At 37.8% G+C, this 16,339-nt stretch overlaps 1 protein-coding gene across 1 annotated transcript; it reads left to right on the top strand.

Annotated features, from left to right (window-relative positions):
• Window positions 1–4,528: 4,528 nt before the first annotated feature.
• LOC112052423 (cytochrome P450 4C1) lies at window positions 4,529–14,737 on the top strand. The gene is made up of 11 exons (XM_052888988.1): window positions 4,529–4,630; window positions 5,736–5,901; window positions 6,545–6,634; window positions 7,883–7,993; window positions 9,554–9,739; window positions 10,292–10,488; window positions 11,574–11,643; window positions 12,099–12,291; window positions 13,262–13,413; window positions 13,727–13,900; window positions 14,310–14,737. Exons 2-11 carry the CDS (start codon window positions 5,751–5,753, stop codon window positions 14,462–14,464), a joined length of 1,479 nt encoding a protein of 492 aa, XP_052744948.1. The 5' UTR covers window positions 4,529–4,630; window positions 5,736–5,750; the 3' UTR covers window positions 14,465–14,737.
• Window positions 14,738–16,339: the final 1,602 nt, after the last annotated feature.

A 16,339-nucleotide genomic window follows, 5' to 3' on the forward strand; every position in this document is an offset into this window, starting at 1 on the left:
ACTATTTACCCTGGTAGTTGTGGTAGAGGAAACACATCGAGCAAGTCTCAGGACTTGTGACAAGGGTGTGGTATGAAGAAGACTTTTAAAACTAGTAAACACTCACCATCCCTGCCCGACATGTTCTTCATGTCCACAGTATCACAAAATCACTAACGCGACAGCATGACGCTTTCAGGCTGCTTAACAAAGAATTGAACCAAGTCATAAACTAAGTCACCAATTACTTTATTTTTCTTAATAACTTAAAGCTGACCGTTACAACAGCAAAATCTCAACATAGAACTTAAAGAGTCTCTTTTTTACTGCTGTCACATATTTATTACTTGAGAGACTTATTATTAATTAAATCAAAACAGAACACTATTTTAATTGCAAAATCATAAGATTACTAGATAATAAGTCGAATCGCAAAGAGTGAAAATGATAATTGTTAGGCTTCTAGGTTATTCATTTTTAGGTTAACCTGGCCTCCGCGGCGTTTTTCAGCCCTTTTAGCAACCACCCCTTAAATCGAAATAATGAATAAATCATTTTCTATATTTCGATTCACTTTTGTTTCTTAAGGTATAAGGTACCTACTCACCAATTTTCATGAAAATCGATGGTGGTTGCACGAAATCGGAGGTGAAAACCTTCATTGACTGTACTACAGGGTTAATTTCTATTCACACTATTTATATAATACAAAAGAGATCAGACCTACTGTTGCTCATTGAAAAATTATTTTTTAGGGTTCCGTAGTTCAAAAGGAACGACAAAGGAAGACGCAGCCGACAACGCAACGACACCGTCGTGTTCCGTGTGCTCTGTCTGTTTAATCTGTTTCACACCGAATAAATATTATAATTAACTTGTTCTTAAATTAGTGAAAATAAATTTAATTAATAAGCTAAGTAGTATTAGATACTAGCTGGCGCCGCGCGGTTTCACCCGCGTGGTTCCCGTTCCCGTAGGAATATGGGGATAATATATAGCCTATAGCCTTCCTCGATAAATGGGCTATCTAACACTGAAAAAATTTTTTAAATCGGTCCATTAGTTCCTGAGATTAGCGCGTTCAAACAAACAAACAAACAAACAAACAAACTCTTCAGCTTTATAATATTAGTATAGATACGCGTAGTTAATATATTTTGAATAACATTTTATATTTGTTTGTTGGTAAACAGTGCACATCGAATATGACTTTATTATGAGTATTTACGACTTTTTTAAGATCATATGCATACATCAATATTATTATCAATCGATGGATTACAATTTCTGGACTTACGTCTCTTGTATGGACTTCCTTAATTACCATCTAAACCCACAGTCACACAGATGCTAAGTAGGTATGCCTTTGTACTAATTTCTTAAACTAGTAGGCATATCTACAGGCCAGCAAGTCCCTTATGACCACATAATCTTTACTCTGTTTGTAGTGTGTAGGGTCGCTCCTGAGGATTGTCCAAGTCTTGTAAATGAAAGAATTATGAAAGTGACGATTATTTTTATTCAAATTTGACAGTCACATGATATGTTAGTAATAGGTAGGTATAGGTATCAATGAAGTTATCAGATATTGTGTTACGAGTAAGATGCTATGTTTTTGTTAACTCAATCGTCATTCAAAATTGTTTCGAGTATCGACGATCGAGATGGAAGTGTTTTCAATCAATGACCATTATTTTTTTTATTATTTGCTAAGAAGGTACGTTTGTATGCAAAGATGAAGATCTTAAATGTCATTAATTGAAGTACATACGTCGTCGCTCCTTTTTCGTGAAGAGGTCGTCTATGACGGCCTCCGTGGCGCAGTGGTATGCGCGGTGGATTTACAAAACGGAGGTCCTGGGTTCGATCCCCGACTGGGCAGATGGAGATTTTCTTAATCGGTCCAGGTCTAGCTGGTGCCGTTCCGGTGCGTTGTCGTGAAGAAACCTAAGGGCTCATTTACACGAGCGGCAACTCTACCGACGACGGTAGCAGCTAACGCTCGTGTAAATGAACACTAAGGGGTGTGGATTTTCATCCGCCTCCTAACAAGTTAGCCCGCTTCCATCTTAGATTGCATCATATCCTTGCGATCCCCTGGGAGTCCACCTGGACCACTTATCTATGCTATGCTTAATAGCTTAATCGTAAATCTCCATTATTCACTTCACGTCATCGTAGACCCCTGGCAGTCTACCTAGACCACTTTGGTAACAGATGCTATATATTGCTATATATCGAGGAAGGCTATAGGCTATATATTATCCGCTATAGGCTATATACGAACCGCTAGTTCGTGAACAGAGCGTCTGGGCCCAAAGACTACGTGTGTTTCTTCTAGGTTTAAGCAAACACGTTCTGCCATACACTGCATCGACGCTTATGGACTATCAGGCATGTTTGGGATGTGTCAACGACATATCTTGTCATGAGAAAGATATTGTCGACCAGTAGCGGTGAATCGGAAATATTGCTCTCTCGTTTGTTGAGAAAGTCATATTGTCGACCAGTAGCGGTGAATCGGAAATATTGCTCTCTCATTTGTTAAGAAAGTCATATTGTCGACCAGTAGCGGCGAACCGTAAATATTGCTCTCTGTTTTGTTGAGAAAGTCATATTGTCGACCATTATTTTCCATTTTTGAAGTTGATTATGAAGAAAATATGCACAGACCTGTGTTCTTATTCTTATACTTTATATAATACTAGCGGACGCCCGCGACTTCGTCCGCGTAAATTTCGATGTCAACTTTACTACTACCCCTACCCTATCCCTTTCCTACCCCTATCCCACCCGTACCCCTATCTCACGCCTATCCTACCCCTACCCTACCATTTCCCCATCCTACCCGTACCTCTACCCTACCACTACCCTACCTCTACCCCTACCCTACCTATACCCTAAACCCGGCCCTAAACCTACCCTACCCCTACACTACCCCTACACTTCCCTACCCGTACCCTACCCTACCCTGTAACTTCTCTATCTTACTCCTACCCTTAGCAAAATCGGTCCAGTCCTCCGAGAGTGGTGGTATGACCAAGAGAAATAGAGACTTCTATGCTAATAATATAAAGAGGTAAAGTTCGTGTGGTTGTAGGAGGTAATCTCTGGATCTACTGGACCGATTTGGAAAATTGTTTTACCAATAGACGCTACGTTATTTGCGAGTGTCATAGGCTATGTTTGATCCCCATATTCACACGGGAACGGGAACTACGTAAATGAAAGCGCCGGGCGTCATATAGCGGAATTTCTGCGTCTTTTAGAAATTTTGTATTATCTCCGAAACTATTTAAGTAATTAACATACTGTAAAGGGCAAATCTTATCTCCATAATATCCTTGTGATTATTAAATAATTTATTTTAATAAGGATTAAAGTTTAGTTGTATAAATAATGACGTAAACCTAAGTATATAAAATTAATAATTTTTAAAACACAAAAACTATTATATATGTGAATTTCATTATTCATATTCAGTCCGACTTGTATGACAAAAACTGTGATAACTCGGCTAATATATATGATACCAATATAAATAGCCTATAGCACTCCCCGATAATGTAGCATTCTACTGGTGAAAGAATTTTTAAAATCGGACCAGTAGTTCCGAAGATAACCCCATTTAAAAAATGTGACAAACTTACAAACTTTACCTCTTTATAATATTAGTATAGATATCAGTGAATTATTATATAATTATTATTTTATGGTGTACGTAAAACAGTAACGCTAAAGCGTGGCTAAAGCGGATGGAATATCCAAGTAGTTAGTAAAGATAAAAATTTAAAATTATGTTAATAATTTAGTTTTTCAAAGATTTTATCATTTGATAATTTCAAAAGGTACATGCTTATAAAAACATGCGAATAATTATAAATACACTAAATGGCATGAAATTTGAACACTTAGAGGGAAATTGTTGAATTACTTAAAACTAAAAACACTTCGTACCTATTCACTGAGTAATGGTCATCATTATTAGCACATTTTAACGGCTAATTAAAAGACCAGCTGGTCTATTCAAATCAACAGATAAATGTCTTCTACCTACTGTATGATACACGCGAAGGGTTGTCAGTAGGCACCGTCGTTCGTCCGCGTGGAATTCAGTTTTTCACAAATCCCACGGGAACCATAGATTATTCCGGGATGAAAGGTAACATATGTGTTAATCCAGAGTAAAATCTATTTTTATATTCAGAATTTCAGCCAAATCGCTTCAGTAGCCGCAGCGTAAAGGAGGAACAAACATACACACACACAAACTTTCGCTTTTATAATATTAGTGTGATAATAATAATAAGCAATGATAATGATAATGTATGACATTGTAGCTATCAGGATCTCTGATAATAACGCAGGCTAAGTAAAGTTTACTATACGTTTACAGGACTAATTAGTGACGTGTGTATTGTGTAAATATATTTATTATTTACTTACTGCTTACCGCTTATTCAATGATTATTATTTAATTAAAAAATCAAATATGCACGATTTCATTGCTAAGTAGTATAAAGGGTAGATATAGTTTATATTCTAATTTTATTTTAACTGAACCATACACAGTTCAGCTAGCAACTGCACGTTTCGCGCGTGTTTTTGTGTGGTGCTTTGTAGTCAAATGTATTATAATTATTCTGAATTGGTAAGTAACGAGTAACTTATAGAATCTTGGTTTTTTAACGAATTCGTGTGATATAGGTAACTAATAATAAAAACCGGCCATGTGCGTGTTGGGTCACGCAAAGTTTAGGGTTCCGTAGATAGCAGTTTTACTCTTGTGTAAATGCACAAAAATCCCGATAACGCTACCCCAAACCACGGGATGAAATTTCATTCTCACTTTGCATGTAGGGAAGGAAACCCCGAAGCATTTTTTTCGAATTTTCATTCATCACTTTGTAGACGTAATTATTATACATACCCATCATAATTTTAACAAATACTGATTACTTTATATTTTTGATTAACAACGGAATTAGTATGCAATTTTCGATTTCCAATTATGTTTTTAAAGTTGGTCGACTCTTTAAATAGCAATTGCTACTTTAACTGTTACAGTTTTCCTTGAAGTTTCATTATATATCCTACTCTCGGGAATTTTTACGTATCCTCAGACAACCGTTTAGTATATAGTGGGTGGGGACACTTGACACAATTTTACTTAAAAAAATTGCTCTTAAAAGCTTAATATTTTACAAACGGATCTCTATATTTAAAAATGTAGGTAGAAGACCCCTCATTATCTTTCAAAGATCTATCCAACGATATGCCACACTATGAAATAAATTAGTAAAAAAAAATCATACGATATTTTAGCGGAGACGCTAAACCATGGACAGACGGACCAACGGACGGACAGACAGACGAACATAGAAACTATAAGGATTCCTAATAAAAACCCAACGCACATATTTTCTATATAAATAAGGTAACTTATATACCTTTTCTGTATATGATGGCAGAGAATGACCTTGAGTGGAGTTTCGCACTTGTGAACGATGTGTGTAGGGTTAAAGTCGCCTTTGACTGTTAACAAACACTCCCCTTTTCCACTCAAGTCACTCTCCCCGCCTATCCCATGACAACCCAGGATTATTATCCAACAAAGGTGTGAACGTATCGAACGCCACGACAAGAATGCCCGAGGGGTCTCTTATATCGCCAGCACTCGGTCTCCCACTACTCCCCACCTAGCTTCGTACCATCTAACTCATTCGCACCGACATATAGATTATTTTATCCCACAGAGATCCTGATACAAAATGTTGACTACAGTGTTAGGGCTAATTTTTTTGGCCGGTTGTGTAATCGCGTGGCGTTGGAGAAACAGTAACAATGATGAGCCAGTAGTCATCAACGGATACTTCCCTATCATAGGTCACGCACACGTATTGTTTGTAGCCGATTATATACGTAAGTACCGTATGCTGGTCTATTCCAAGTTAGATTAGATTATTCAATGACAAAATCAGGCTTCAATCGCTACAGAAGCCTTCACTACAATAACGTACGAGAGTCTAGGCCTGTAGCCACGCACGTCGAACGTTTACGAATGAATACTACGAGATCCAGCATAAGGCAGCTTTTATTTTATAATAAATTTAACTTAAAAGTTAAAAACTGGTTATGAAAATATTCGTTGAGATGAATCAAACGAGCCCAAACTCGATGGGGTTGCGTGGTTTAATTATAGAGTACCTATGACCACCTCCCAGCTCCATCGTCAGACCCTGGTTACCATTTAGTATTAAACTAATTGACAAGACGAATCAAACAAGCCCAAACTCGATGGGGTTGCGTGGTTTAGTTACAGAGTTCCTATGGCCGCCTTACAGTTCCATCATCAGATCAGTTTTATGACATAATAATATATCATAATATACATTGCATTGGTGGATCAAATTCAACTTGCAAGATTTGATTACAGACCGACAGATAATGCGACAGTTGAAACTAAATAAAAGCTTGTAAAAAGATTCGATTATTTCTAAGCATTTCTGTTACTCCACTTAATTAGCTGGTAATATATATGGTATAACATTATGAATTCTTTCAGAATATTGGGTCTATTTCTTAGAATCCACATGGGAAAGCATGAAGGCAGGAGGGGTCGCACGTTGTTTCATTGGACCTCGGACAGTTTACAGTAAGTACCTATTTGTTGGCGTACTTAGTGTATTGCTCAGTCGTTATAGCCCAGTGGATATGACCTCTGGCTTTGATTCGGAGGGCGTTGGTGCATTTTAACAAATTAAATATCTCGTATCAAACGGTGAAGGAAAAACATCCTGAGAAAACCTGCATACCTGAGAATTAATTCTCTACGTATGAGAAGTCAGCCAATTCGCATTGGGCCAGCGTGGTGGATTTACCTCTTACCCCTCGCATTCTGATAGGAGACTCGTTCTCAACAGTGAGCCGAATATGGGTTTTGATGATGAATTAGTACTCTTTCAGATTGACAAGAAAGTCACTGAAATTCCTCGTTACTTAAGTGGATGTACACATAATTTACCAAAATGCCATTTTATATTTTTAATAATTCTCAAGTCGCGAATTCGTATTCACTGTTTTATTTTTTATTTGACGGCCGCGTGGCGCAGTGGGTAGTGACCCTGCTTTCTGCATCCACGGCCGTGGGTTCGATTCCCACAACTGGAAAATATTTGTGTGATGAGCATGGGCGTTTTTCAGTGTCTGTGTGTATTTATACATTATATAAGTATTTATATGTAGTATATAAATGTATATGAATATTATAATATCAACTATCTTAGCACCCATAACACAAGTTACTCTGTATGCTTACTTTGGGGCTAAATAGTGATGTGTATTGTTTAAGTATATTTATTTATTTATTTATCACTAACTTATCAAAATTACTACTATTCGCTTTTCGGCCTTTTGGCTAGGATCAAAGTGTAGTAAAAGTGTAGTACACTAACTAGCGTGTTAGACATGGGAATTTTCTTTAACAATGGGCTTCATGAAATACGGAAACAGTGGTTGTTATATTTGATGTTAATTATAATAGATGGCTAATAAACCAAAGTTAGTAAACCTTAAGTACCTTAGATGTGCCCCACGGAATATCTCATGAAGAGACATATTGTTGACCAATATGGAACGGTATCGGAAATCTCTCTCTCTCTCTTTCTGAGATATATCATCAACATTATCATTAACACATATGCGGCTCACTGTTGAGCATGAGTCTACTCTCAGAATGGGAAGAGTACGGCTAATAGTCCATCACGCGGGCCATATGAGAATTGGCAGACTTCACACACCGCGAACCTAACCTACGCCCTCCGAATCGAAGGTAGAGATCATATCCACTAGGCTATCACGTTTCCGGGCTGAGATAGATAAAGTGTAATAATCGTTTTTTTAGATATATCAGACCCGGACGATTTTATGACGGTCGCAAATAATTGCTTAGACAGAGATTATTTTTACCAATTCGCAAAACCTTGGCTTGGAGAAGGGCTTGTTACGAGTAACAGTAAGTGTCTTCATGGTTTCCCCTTTCGAGCGTGTCGGGTCTAAGCTTCGAAATATCTCACCGTGTTGTGGATGGCGAGAAAAAAAACCCTGCAGTTATTGGATTCGCAAAAAATCAAACACGACCACTGATTTGGAATTTAACCTAGTTCTTAACCGACTTCCAAAAAGGAGGAGGTTCTACGTTCGGCTGTATGTATGTTTTTTATGTATGTCCAGCGATATTTAAGTCATTTGTGGACCGATTTGAAAAATTTTTTTTTGTTTGAAAGGGTATACAGGGTGGTCCCATTTTTAGATTGTTGGCTCTTAAACTTGTAAGTGCATATGAAGGTATTCTGTGTCTTAGCTAAATCGGTTTGGCTAAAAATTAGAGGATTTGCCAAATAGCATTAGGGTGCTTTTCCACCAGCGTTGTGCTACGCTGCGTTGCTATGGATGCGTTTTATATCCATCAATCATATTTATTATAGGTACACATAGCTTAGCACCGGTGGAAACGGATTCATCTAAAATATGTTGTTTATATGGAAGGATGCGTGCTATGGATGCCTGCCACATAGCTACTCACTCACGAAGGGCCCATACGTCGCCAGTGGGTAGCTATGTGCAAAGCAGAATACCTACAACAGTATGCCTGCGTTTTTACTTTGCGGCGTCGCATTTTCCTCGCATATCTCCGCCCGGCTGGGCCGATTGAGGTTTTTCTTAATTGGTCCAGGACTGGCTGGTGGGAGGCTTCAACTGTGGCTAGTTACCACCCTACTTTAACGTTAGCCCGCTTCCATCTTAGATTGCATCATCACTTACCATCAGATGATATTGTAGTCAATGGCTAACTTGTAGAGAATAAAAAAAAAAACATCTACATAGTTTAGTATTGCTGGAAACGGTCACATATTTTCGAAGCGTGTATACGCTTGTGTGACATCTCTGGTGGAAAAGCACCCTTAGCCATTTTAGCAATTTTTAGTGCTTATTAGTATAATTGGTATTATTCAGCTATACTGAAGTCTTTGATGTGCATGTGTTTGTTTATCAACAAATAAATTAGAAATGCGTGTCATTTCATACCTCATGTTATTTGAAATGAGTTTTGTTTTTTATAAATTTTAAAGGTATTGTTATTCAAAATATATTAATTAAAATTTATTTAAAAAAAAGAATATTTCTGGCTCTAATTGTTCTTAATAATATTTATTTTTATTAATTATATATGGAACAAGTTTTGTTCTAAGCTTATTAATATTTATTTTCATTAATTATGGATCAAGTTTATTAAAATTATTATTAGAATTACCGAGAGATTTTTAATTAGTTTGTTGATAAACATTTTTTTTTATTTTGCTCATCGAGTGTGACCACAATAAGCGCCAGCTCTTGGGTCACCTGACGGATCGATTAGTCAGAAATAAAATTGAAAATTTTGGTTTAAATTTGGTATCAGATGACCAAGGGCCCAAAGTCTCAAAGGCTAGCGCCGCATACATAGTCATTAGATAAGATTATTTACGACACTTCTTTCATTTTATTTATTTAAAAGTTACATTCTAATCGCCAGGGGTTGTCTGGACGGAACATCGCAAGTTGCTGGACGCAGCGTGCCACCAGAATGTACTCGATGGTTTCTTGGATGTATTCAACCGGCAGGCACGACGTTTAGTCGAGGAACTGCAACTGGAAGTTGGCAGAGGACCATTCGATGCTTTTACTTACACTCGGAGAAATGCACTGGAAACATCATGTTGTGAGTACTTTATGTTTATATCTGGCAAGTGGCAACCCCACAGTTGCAGTGTGAGAGCAGGCAACTTTTATGTTTTGTATAATTTAAGTGGTGTACAATTTTTTTAAATTATTGAGGGTAGTAGATAAAAATTCATTATTTAACGGTATCTGGCATATTTTACTATTTGAAATGTGTCAATGTGAATATTTTCTATCATTAATTTATTATCCCAAATAAATAACATTTGCCGGATTTCGTACTACGAAACTTCATATGCGTAGATTTGTCACCCGCAGGTCGCAGGATCCTACAAAAAACAAGCACTAAAGAGTAAGACCTCATTCGCACGAGAGATTTTATAACGGACGTTAAAAAAACGTTCAAATAAACACACAACAGCGTTTTTAAAACACGACGGTTTTTTTCGAGCTGTGTTGCATTTTCAATTTTGAGCGTTAGAAACAGACCTCCATTTAACTTCATACTACCTATATTTGAACGCTTTTTTAAAGTCCGTTAAAAAAGCTCTACTGTGGCTTAATATTAGTTACAATTTTCGACTAATTTCAGTGACAATTTTTGGTGTGGACCCCAAAGACAAATGTTTGTCCTACGACAATTACATTGAAGGAATGGAGCAAATGTTCAGCATCATAGAGTACAGGGCTCACAGGCCCTGGCTGCACTTAGACTGTATATATAACTGGTCGCCGATGAAGAGGAAGGAGGAGAAATGTCTGAAGACACTGCACCAGTTCTCGTCCACTGTAACTATCAAATCAAACAAATAAAGACGAAAGTTTGTGTGTGTGATATATTTGGACGGGGCACAAATGAAGAGCCGATGGACGTTGGGGTCCCATGGTGCTGGAATGGCGATCTCGCACTAGAAAGCGCAGTGTTGGTCGACCCCGCACCAGGTGGAATGACGACAAGAGAAAGGAATAGAGCTCGGTGATACATAGGAGTGTTGGTGGTAGTTCGAATTGGTAGGAACACCAACGCCTTGGGGTCAGAAGGGGCTTTTTTTAGCCGGTAGGAGTCCGGTTCAAAATGTCCATGAGGACTTGTTTTCCTCCTGAAAAAAAATGTAGGGGGAATGACGACATCAAGCGAGTCGCAGGCGAGATGTAGGCGGCTCAGGATCGTGATGTTTGGAAGTCCTTACAAAAGGCCTATGTCCTGCAGTGGACGTTCATCGGCTGATATGATGATGATGACGATGATGATGATGATGATGATGATGATGATGATGATGATATTTGTTAGTCTTTCACGCCGCAACTACTGAACCGATTTGATTGAAATTTAGATTGGAGATAGACTTTTAGAATTTTATTTCCGAAAAACCCGCGACATCCATAGTGGTGGTACGTTTCTTACTCTTTAAGCTAGAGAATCGATTTATGTATTTAACATTGTAAGGAGGTAGATTCATGATATCAGCCGATGGACGTCCACTGCAGGACATAGGCCTTTCGTAGGGACTTCCAAACATCACGATACTGAGCCGCCTGCATCCAGCGAATACCTGCGACTCGCTTGATGTCGTCAGTCCACCTGGTGGGGGGTCCAACACTGCGCTTACTAGTGCGAGGTCGACATTCAGCAACCCCAACGTCTATTACGGACCTTGACGACATCTAAAATGACTCGTATTAATATCCCATATTACAGAACCTTGATGGTAAAATTAATTGATTTAACAAATAACTCAATAGCTCCGCGGTAGGGTGTCCGAACCCATCCGCGATCGTTCCGATTAGTTGAAGGGAAAGGGAAATTGGTCGTATTCCAAATAAATGTCTAAAAACTAATATATCAATATCGATTAAATAGTAAAATTTTACAGATTTTGAAAAAGAAAAAAGCAGAGTACCTTGAAAATAGAAGTGACAAAAACAATGAAGAGAGATTGAATGGTAAAATTTAAAAACTTTTATTAGGCACTAGCGCTAAACTCCTAAACTAACCCACCTCTACCCTACCCTGCCCCTACCATACCCCTACCCTACCCTACCCCTATCCTACCCCTACCCTACCCCTACCCCTACCATACCCTTCCCCAACCCTACCCCTTGACTCGTAAACGTTTGTATGGGAAACAGAAAAGGGTTATTTTTATGGCTTTCCCGACAATTATTCAAATTTTTCTCACCTTTTAAATTTTCTCTATACCTCCACGAGGATTTCAAGACAAATCCATTTAGCCGTTCTCGAGTTTTAGCGAAACTAACAAACAGCAATTATTTTTTATATATACATATAGAAGAGAAGATAGAAGATAAATAAAGCTGAATCGTGAAAATATATTACCGGCGACGAAGTTGAAATTAGAAGTTTAATTTAGATTTTGGGTTTCTGTTTAACTTTTCAGGACAAAAACTAAACTCATTCATGGAACTTTTTATTGAACTTGCAATGGAAAATGGAACATTCAACGAGCAAGAAATAAGAGAACATGTAGACACTTTGATGTTCAGTGGTCACGACATGATAGCGAGCGTGCTGTTGTATACTGTGCTGTTGGTGGGGTCTTGCCCTAATGTTCAAAATAAAGTTTTTGAAGAGTAAGTTCCATTTTAGTTATTAAGCTTTTTAGTTATTAAGCTATTGCATATCTTTTGTCGCGGGCTTTGAGCGCGGTTGACTGAATCAAGAAATTCCGTAACGAAAATAAACCTAACACTCAAGCCGTGCATGTGGTTAACACATTTCGACGTCATCATATTGACTCAACTGGACAAATGGCGCAAAGACTGGCAGAAATGTAGGTAAAGACTTTTTTTTTTATAAATTTTTTGTGCATAAATTTCCTGTTTTGAGCGCCTCATATTTCATGCGCTAGTAACACATCTAACAGTGTTTAACATTTAGTTTTATATTTATTTAATTAACCCACGTGTAATTTTAACCCAATGAAACTGCGATTGTACTCGTATATATGCAGTTTATGAATACATTAGATCATGATCATATATTTTTGACAGATGGATAACCTCCAGCGAGGCAGGTCCTAGAGGTAATTGGTCTGGTAACTCCGCTGCCATTAGACGATATTTTGTCCATTTCTCTTCACGTGGTCGCGTAGCACCACAAACCTTCCAAAAACCGTGGTGTTTTGTCCATCAGCTGTTAGTGATGATGATTTTTTAATTGAAATGATTTATACTTATTTTTGCTGCCCACAGCGTGGAAACCGCTATTTCTTTCATTGTCACATACAACAAACTTGGAACAAGATAGTGTTAGTTCGGTTTGTTTACAAGAAGACGAGTCTAATGAAGATGACATTAATGAACCGTCGGAGAGTGTAACGGAACCTTCACTCCCCACCACTCAACCCCTTTCCGCGCGCGCGATGCGAGCAGCAGCGCGGCGCGCAGCCGCTTCGCAGTTTGGATCTTGCCGCGATGCAAGAACCAGCTCATGACTAAGGGCCCCGTATGGGTTCGAAACTAGTCGGGCATACTCCGACCTAACATCACGTGAGTTTTAGCCGTGTTTTATAATCGATTAATATGATTTTATATGTTTCAGATTGGATAATATATTTACTAATGATGACAGAGACGTGACGAAGCAAGATCTGTCACAGATGACGTACCTGGATGCTGTGATAAAGGAGAGCATGCGCATTTATCCCGTTGTACCCTTCGTTACACGACATATCGATAAAAACACCAAGCTGAGTAAGTCAACATTAATCAACCTTCTATCTAAATATATATGTTACTGTTAAATTGTAAAATTCGTTAGTTTATAATCTCACTCGTGATATTATAATCTACCGTCATATTGTGAACTGAAAATACTGATTACAATTGAACGTGTTATTTTTCGGTATATTATAATATATCGGAAGTGAAACCGTTAAAATTTTCATGTAATCTCGTCTCAAAAAAATATGATATTTTTTTTAGAACGATAAAGATCAATTTAAGACCATTTAAAAAAAGTGTCAACTAGCCACATTTATTCATTGTGTAATATTTATTTCTATAGAAAACTGCACACTATCGAAAGGTGCATCGTGTGTTCTGTCAATCTATGGGGCCAACAGGCACAGCGTGTGGGGTCCATATGCTGAGAGATTTAAGCCTGAACGTTGGATGGACCCCTCAAGTTCGCCGGAGTATGCGTTTGCTAGTTTCGGTGTTGGAAGAAGAACTTGTTTAGGTAAAGTATATCATCTCTAGCCCCGCGGTTTCATCCACGTAGTTCTCGTATCCTTGAGAATACGGAGATGAAATATAGCCTATACTCAGGAGTGAGTGAGTGAGTGCCACTCACTATGACACTCACTCACTCAAAATCGGTTTGGTAGATCCACATATAACCTACTCCTATAACACCACGAACTTTACCTTTTTATAATATTACTTGCGGACGCCCGCGACTTCGTCCGCGTGAAATTCGATGTTAACTTTCAACTACCCCGAGCGTACCCCTACCCTACCCCTATCCTACCTCTACTCCGTTTTTCTGTCATAAAAACCTTCTCCTGACAATATCAAATCAAGGGATATATGTATTCATTTTTATTTATATAGATGTAGTATATAGATTGTTTTTCTTCTGTTTTCAGGAAAATCGTACTCTTTGATGTGCTTGAAGACAACGCTGGCCCACATATTCCGAAGCTACAGGGTGTCCGGAGATCACAACCAGATGTTAGCCAAGTTGGACATTATGCTGAGACCAGTATCGGGACACCATGTGTCAATTGAAATGAGAAAGTAATACAGTAAAAGTGGGAATCGAACCCACGCCCTTGGACGCAGAAGTCCAATAACTTTGCTTTGTTGTAAGCAAACAATAACTTTGTTTTGTTGTAATTTCGTAAAATTGAAGCTGTTATGTTACGAATACGTATTTTATGTCATTTTAGTTACTTTATTATAATTACTTTGTACCTTACTTTATAATTTTATGTGTTTTTATTATAAATACAAAGATTTCTATATAAATAAATGGGTATTTACTATTAAATTCATTGTGTAAATAATGTTGAAAATAAAATACTTCTAAAAACAAAAATAAACAGTCATTTATTATTATACTTAATCAAATTCTTAGTTGGAAGAGTCGATGGACGATGGGCAAAAACGAAAATAAACTCATTTACCCTTCTTCAAAATTAATATTCGACAGCTCCGGCCCATACGCAATGTCAATAAAAATTTACAATATCCTACCACATATATGTAATGAGGAGAAAGCTTTCAAAAAATTAAGGGATTTTCTGGTCGAAAAGTGCTACTACGCGGTAAATGACTACATGAATGATAATGAAAACAAATAAAATCGGTCTCCCCATCACTCACTCGACAAAAGGCTACGCCCAAACTGGGTATCCATAACTTGCATTATATAATAAAATGTAACTTGTATCATAATTATTATATTGTATAATGTAATATGTGTGGTATTGCTTGATTATTAAATAAATAAGTAATCCTTTCCTTAGTAATCTCGTGAGAGATGCGACTAGGGGGTGCATGGGACAAATCCGACGCCATCGGACGACATTTTGTCTATATTTCTCTTCACTGGTCGCATGTTATATAGCTCAACTGGAAACTCAGTCCAACGATATTCTATACTATAGATATGCTACGTACCTACAAAATCACCGCAAAAAGTGATCAGAATTTAGCTACTCCACACGTTATATATTTTATGAATATTGTATATTGTAACAATAAATTTGTAAAAGTTACAAATTTAATGTTGCAACATTATTTTGTTGGTAACTGAAGCTCACGCTCAACATCGAGTCGCGCGCGGCGGTTTTTGCCGGGTTTACTGTTAGACGGCTGACGTCGCGATTTGACCTTGTAGGCACGCCAGTCAGAACTAACGTCTGTCAAAGCACGGTCGCGTCACTAATTCGCGCGACCGACACTGCCGTCTGCAGTTTTTTATATTAAATTACAAAATACTGCTAATTCCAATATATTATATAATTGTGCTAAATCGTTCCCGCTATAGGGTAAGTTTTGAATGGTACATAAAACAAGATTAGATACGAGTAGTTAAAAGAATCAATTATAGTTTGTGATTTTAATTTTATAAACTTTTTCCAAATTTAAGTATATATTTCCTTCTTGCAGCATTTATTTCATGTTTCATTTTCATTAGCTTATACGCTGTAATAACTTGATTCTAATAATGTAACTTTGTAGAATATTGCATCATTCTTTTCTTTGACTACCTTCTGCTTTTGTATATTACTTCGATTAGATTTTAAATTCATTCAATTTATTAATATATTTGTAAATTCCGTTTTGATGTCACCTACCATCGGCAATTCTGGTATGGCCGTACGAACTTGCAGCGTTGCCGGTGGTGGCTAAAACGAGAATGTTTACTTAGAAGTGGCAATGACGTATTCCAGGAGCGGAGTTAGTACTTTGAGAACTAAATTGTTGGGCGCGAGGTTGCCTGTTTTGGCGAGCTGCGCGACGTGCCTTCACTGAAAAAAATTAAACGCCAATTGTCGTGACTCCATCCTGCCTGCCGCTGCCCCTGGTGGACAAGTTCGTCGTCTGCCGCCGTGGATCGCAGGGGAGTGCGGGCATTAATGGACAGAAGTGAAACATATTATTAAGGCCT

This window comes from Bicyclus anynana, chromosome 24 (assembly GCF_947172395.1).
Source record: "Bicyclus anynana chromosome 24, ilBicAnyn1.1, whole genome shotgun sequence".
Classification (NCBI taxonomy): Eukaryota; Metazoa; Arthropoda; class Insecta; order Lepidoptera; family Nymphalidae; genus Bicyclus; species Bicyclus anynana.

What these genes read in the sequence shown, in the direction of transcription:
- LOC112052423 (XM_052888988.1), top strand. Translation starts at nt 5,751, where the DNA reads ATGTTGACTACAGTGTTAGGGCTAATTTTTTTGGCCGGTTGTGTAATC. An exon ending in GTTTGTAGCCGATTATATAC is followed by an intron (nt 5,902 to 6,544) that starts GTAAGTACCGTA and finishes GAATTCTTTCAG; the next exon opens with AATATTGGGTCTATTTCTTA. An exon ending in TGGACCTCGGACAGTTTACA is followed by an intron (nt 6,635 to 7,882) that starts GTAAGTACCTAT and finishes TCGTTTTTTTAG; the next exon opens with ATATATCAGACCCGGACGAT.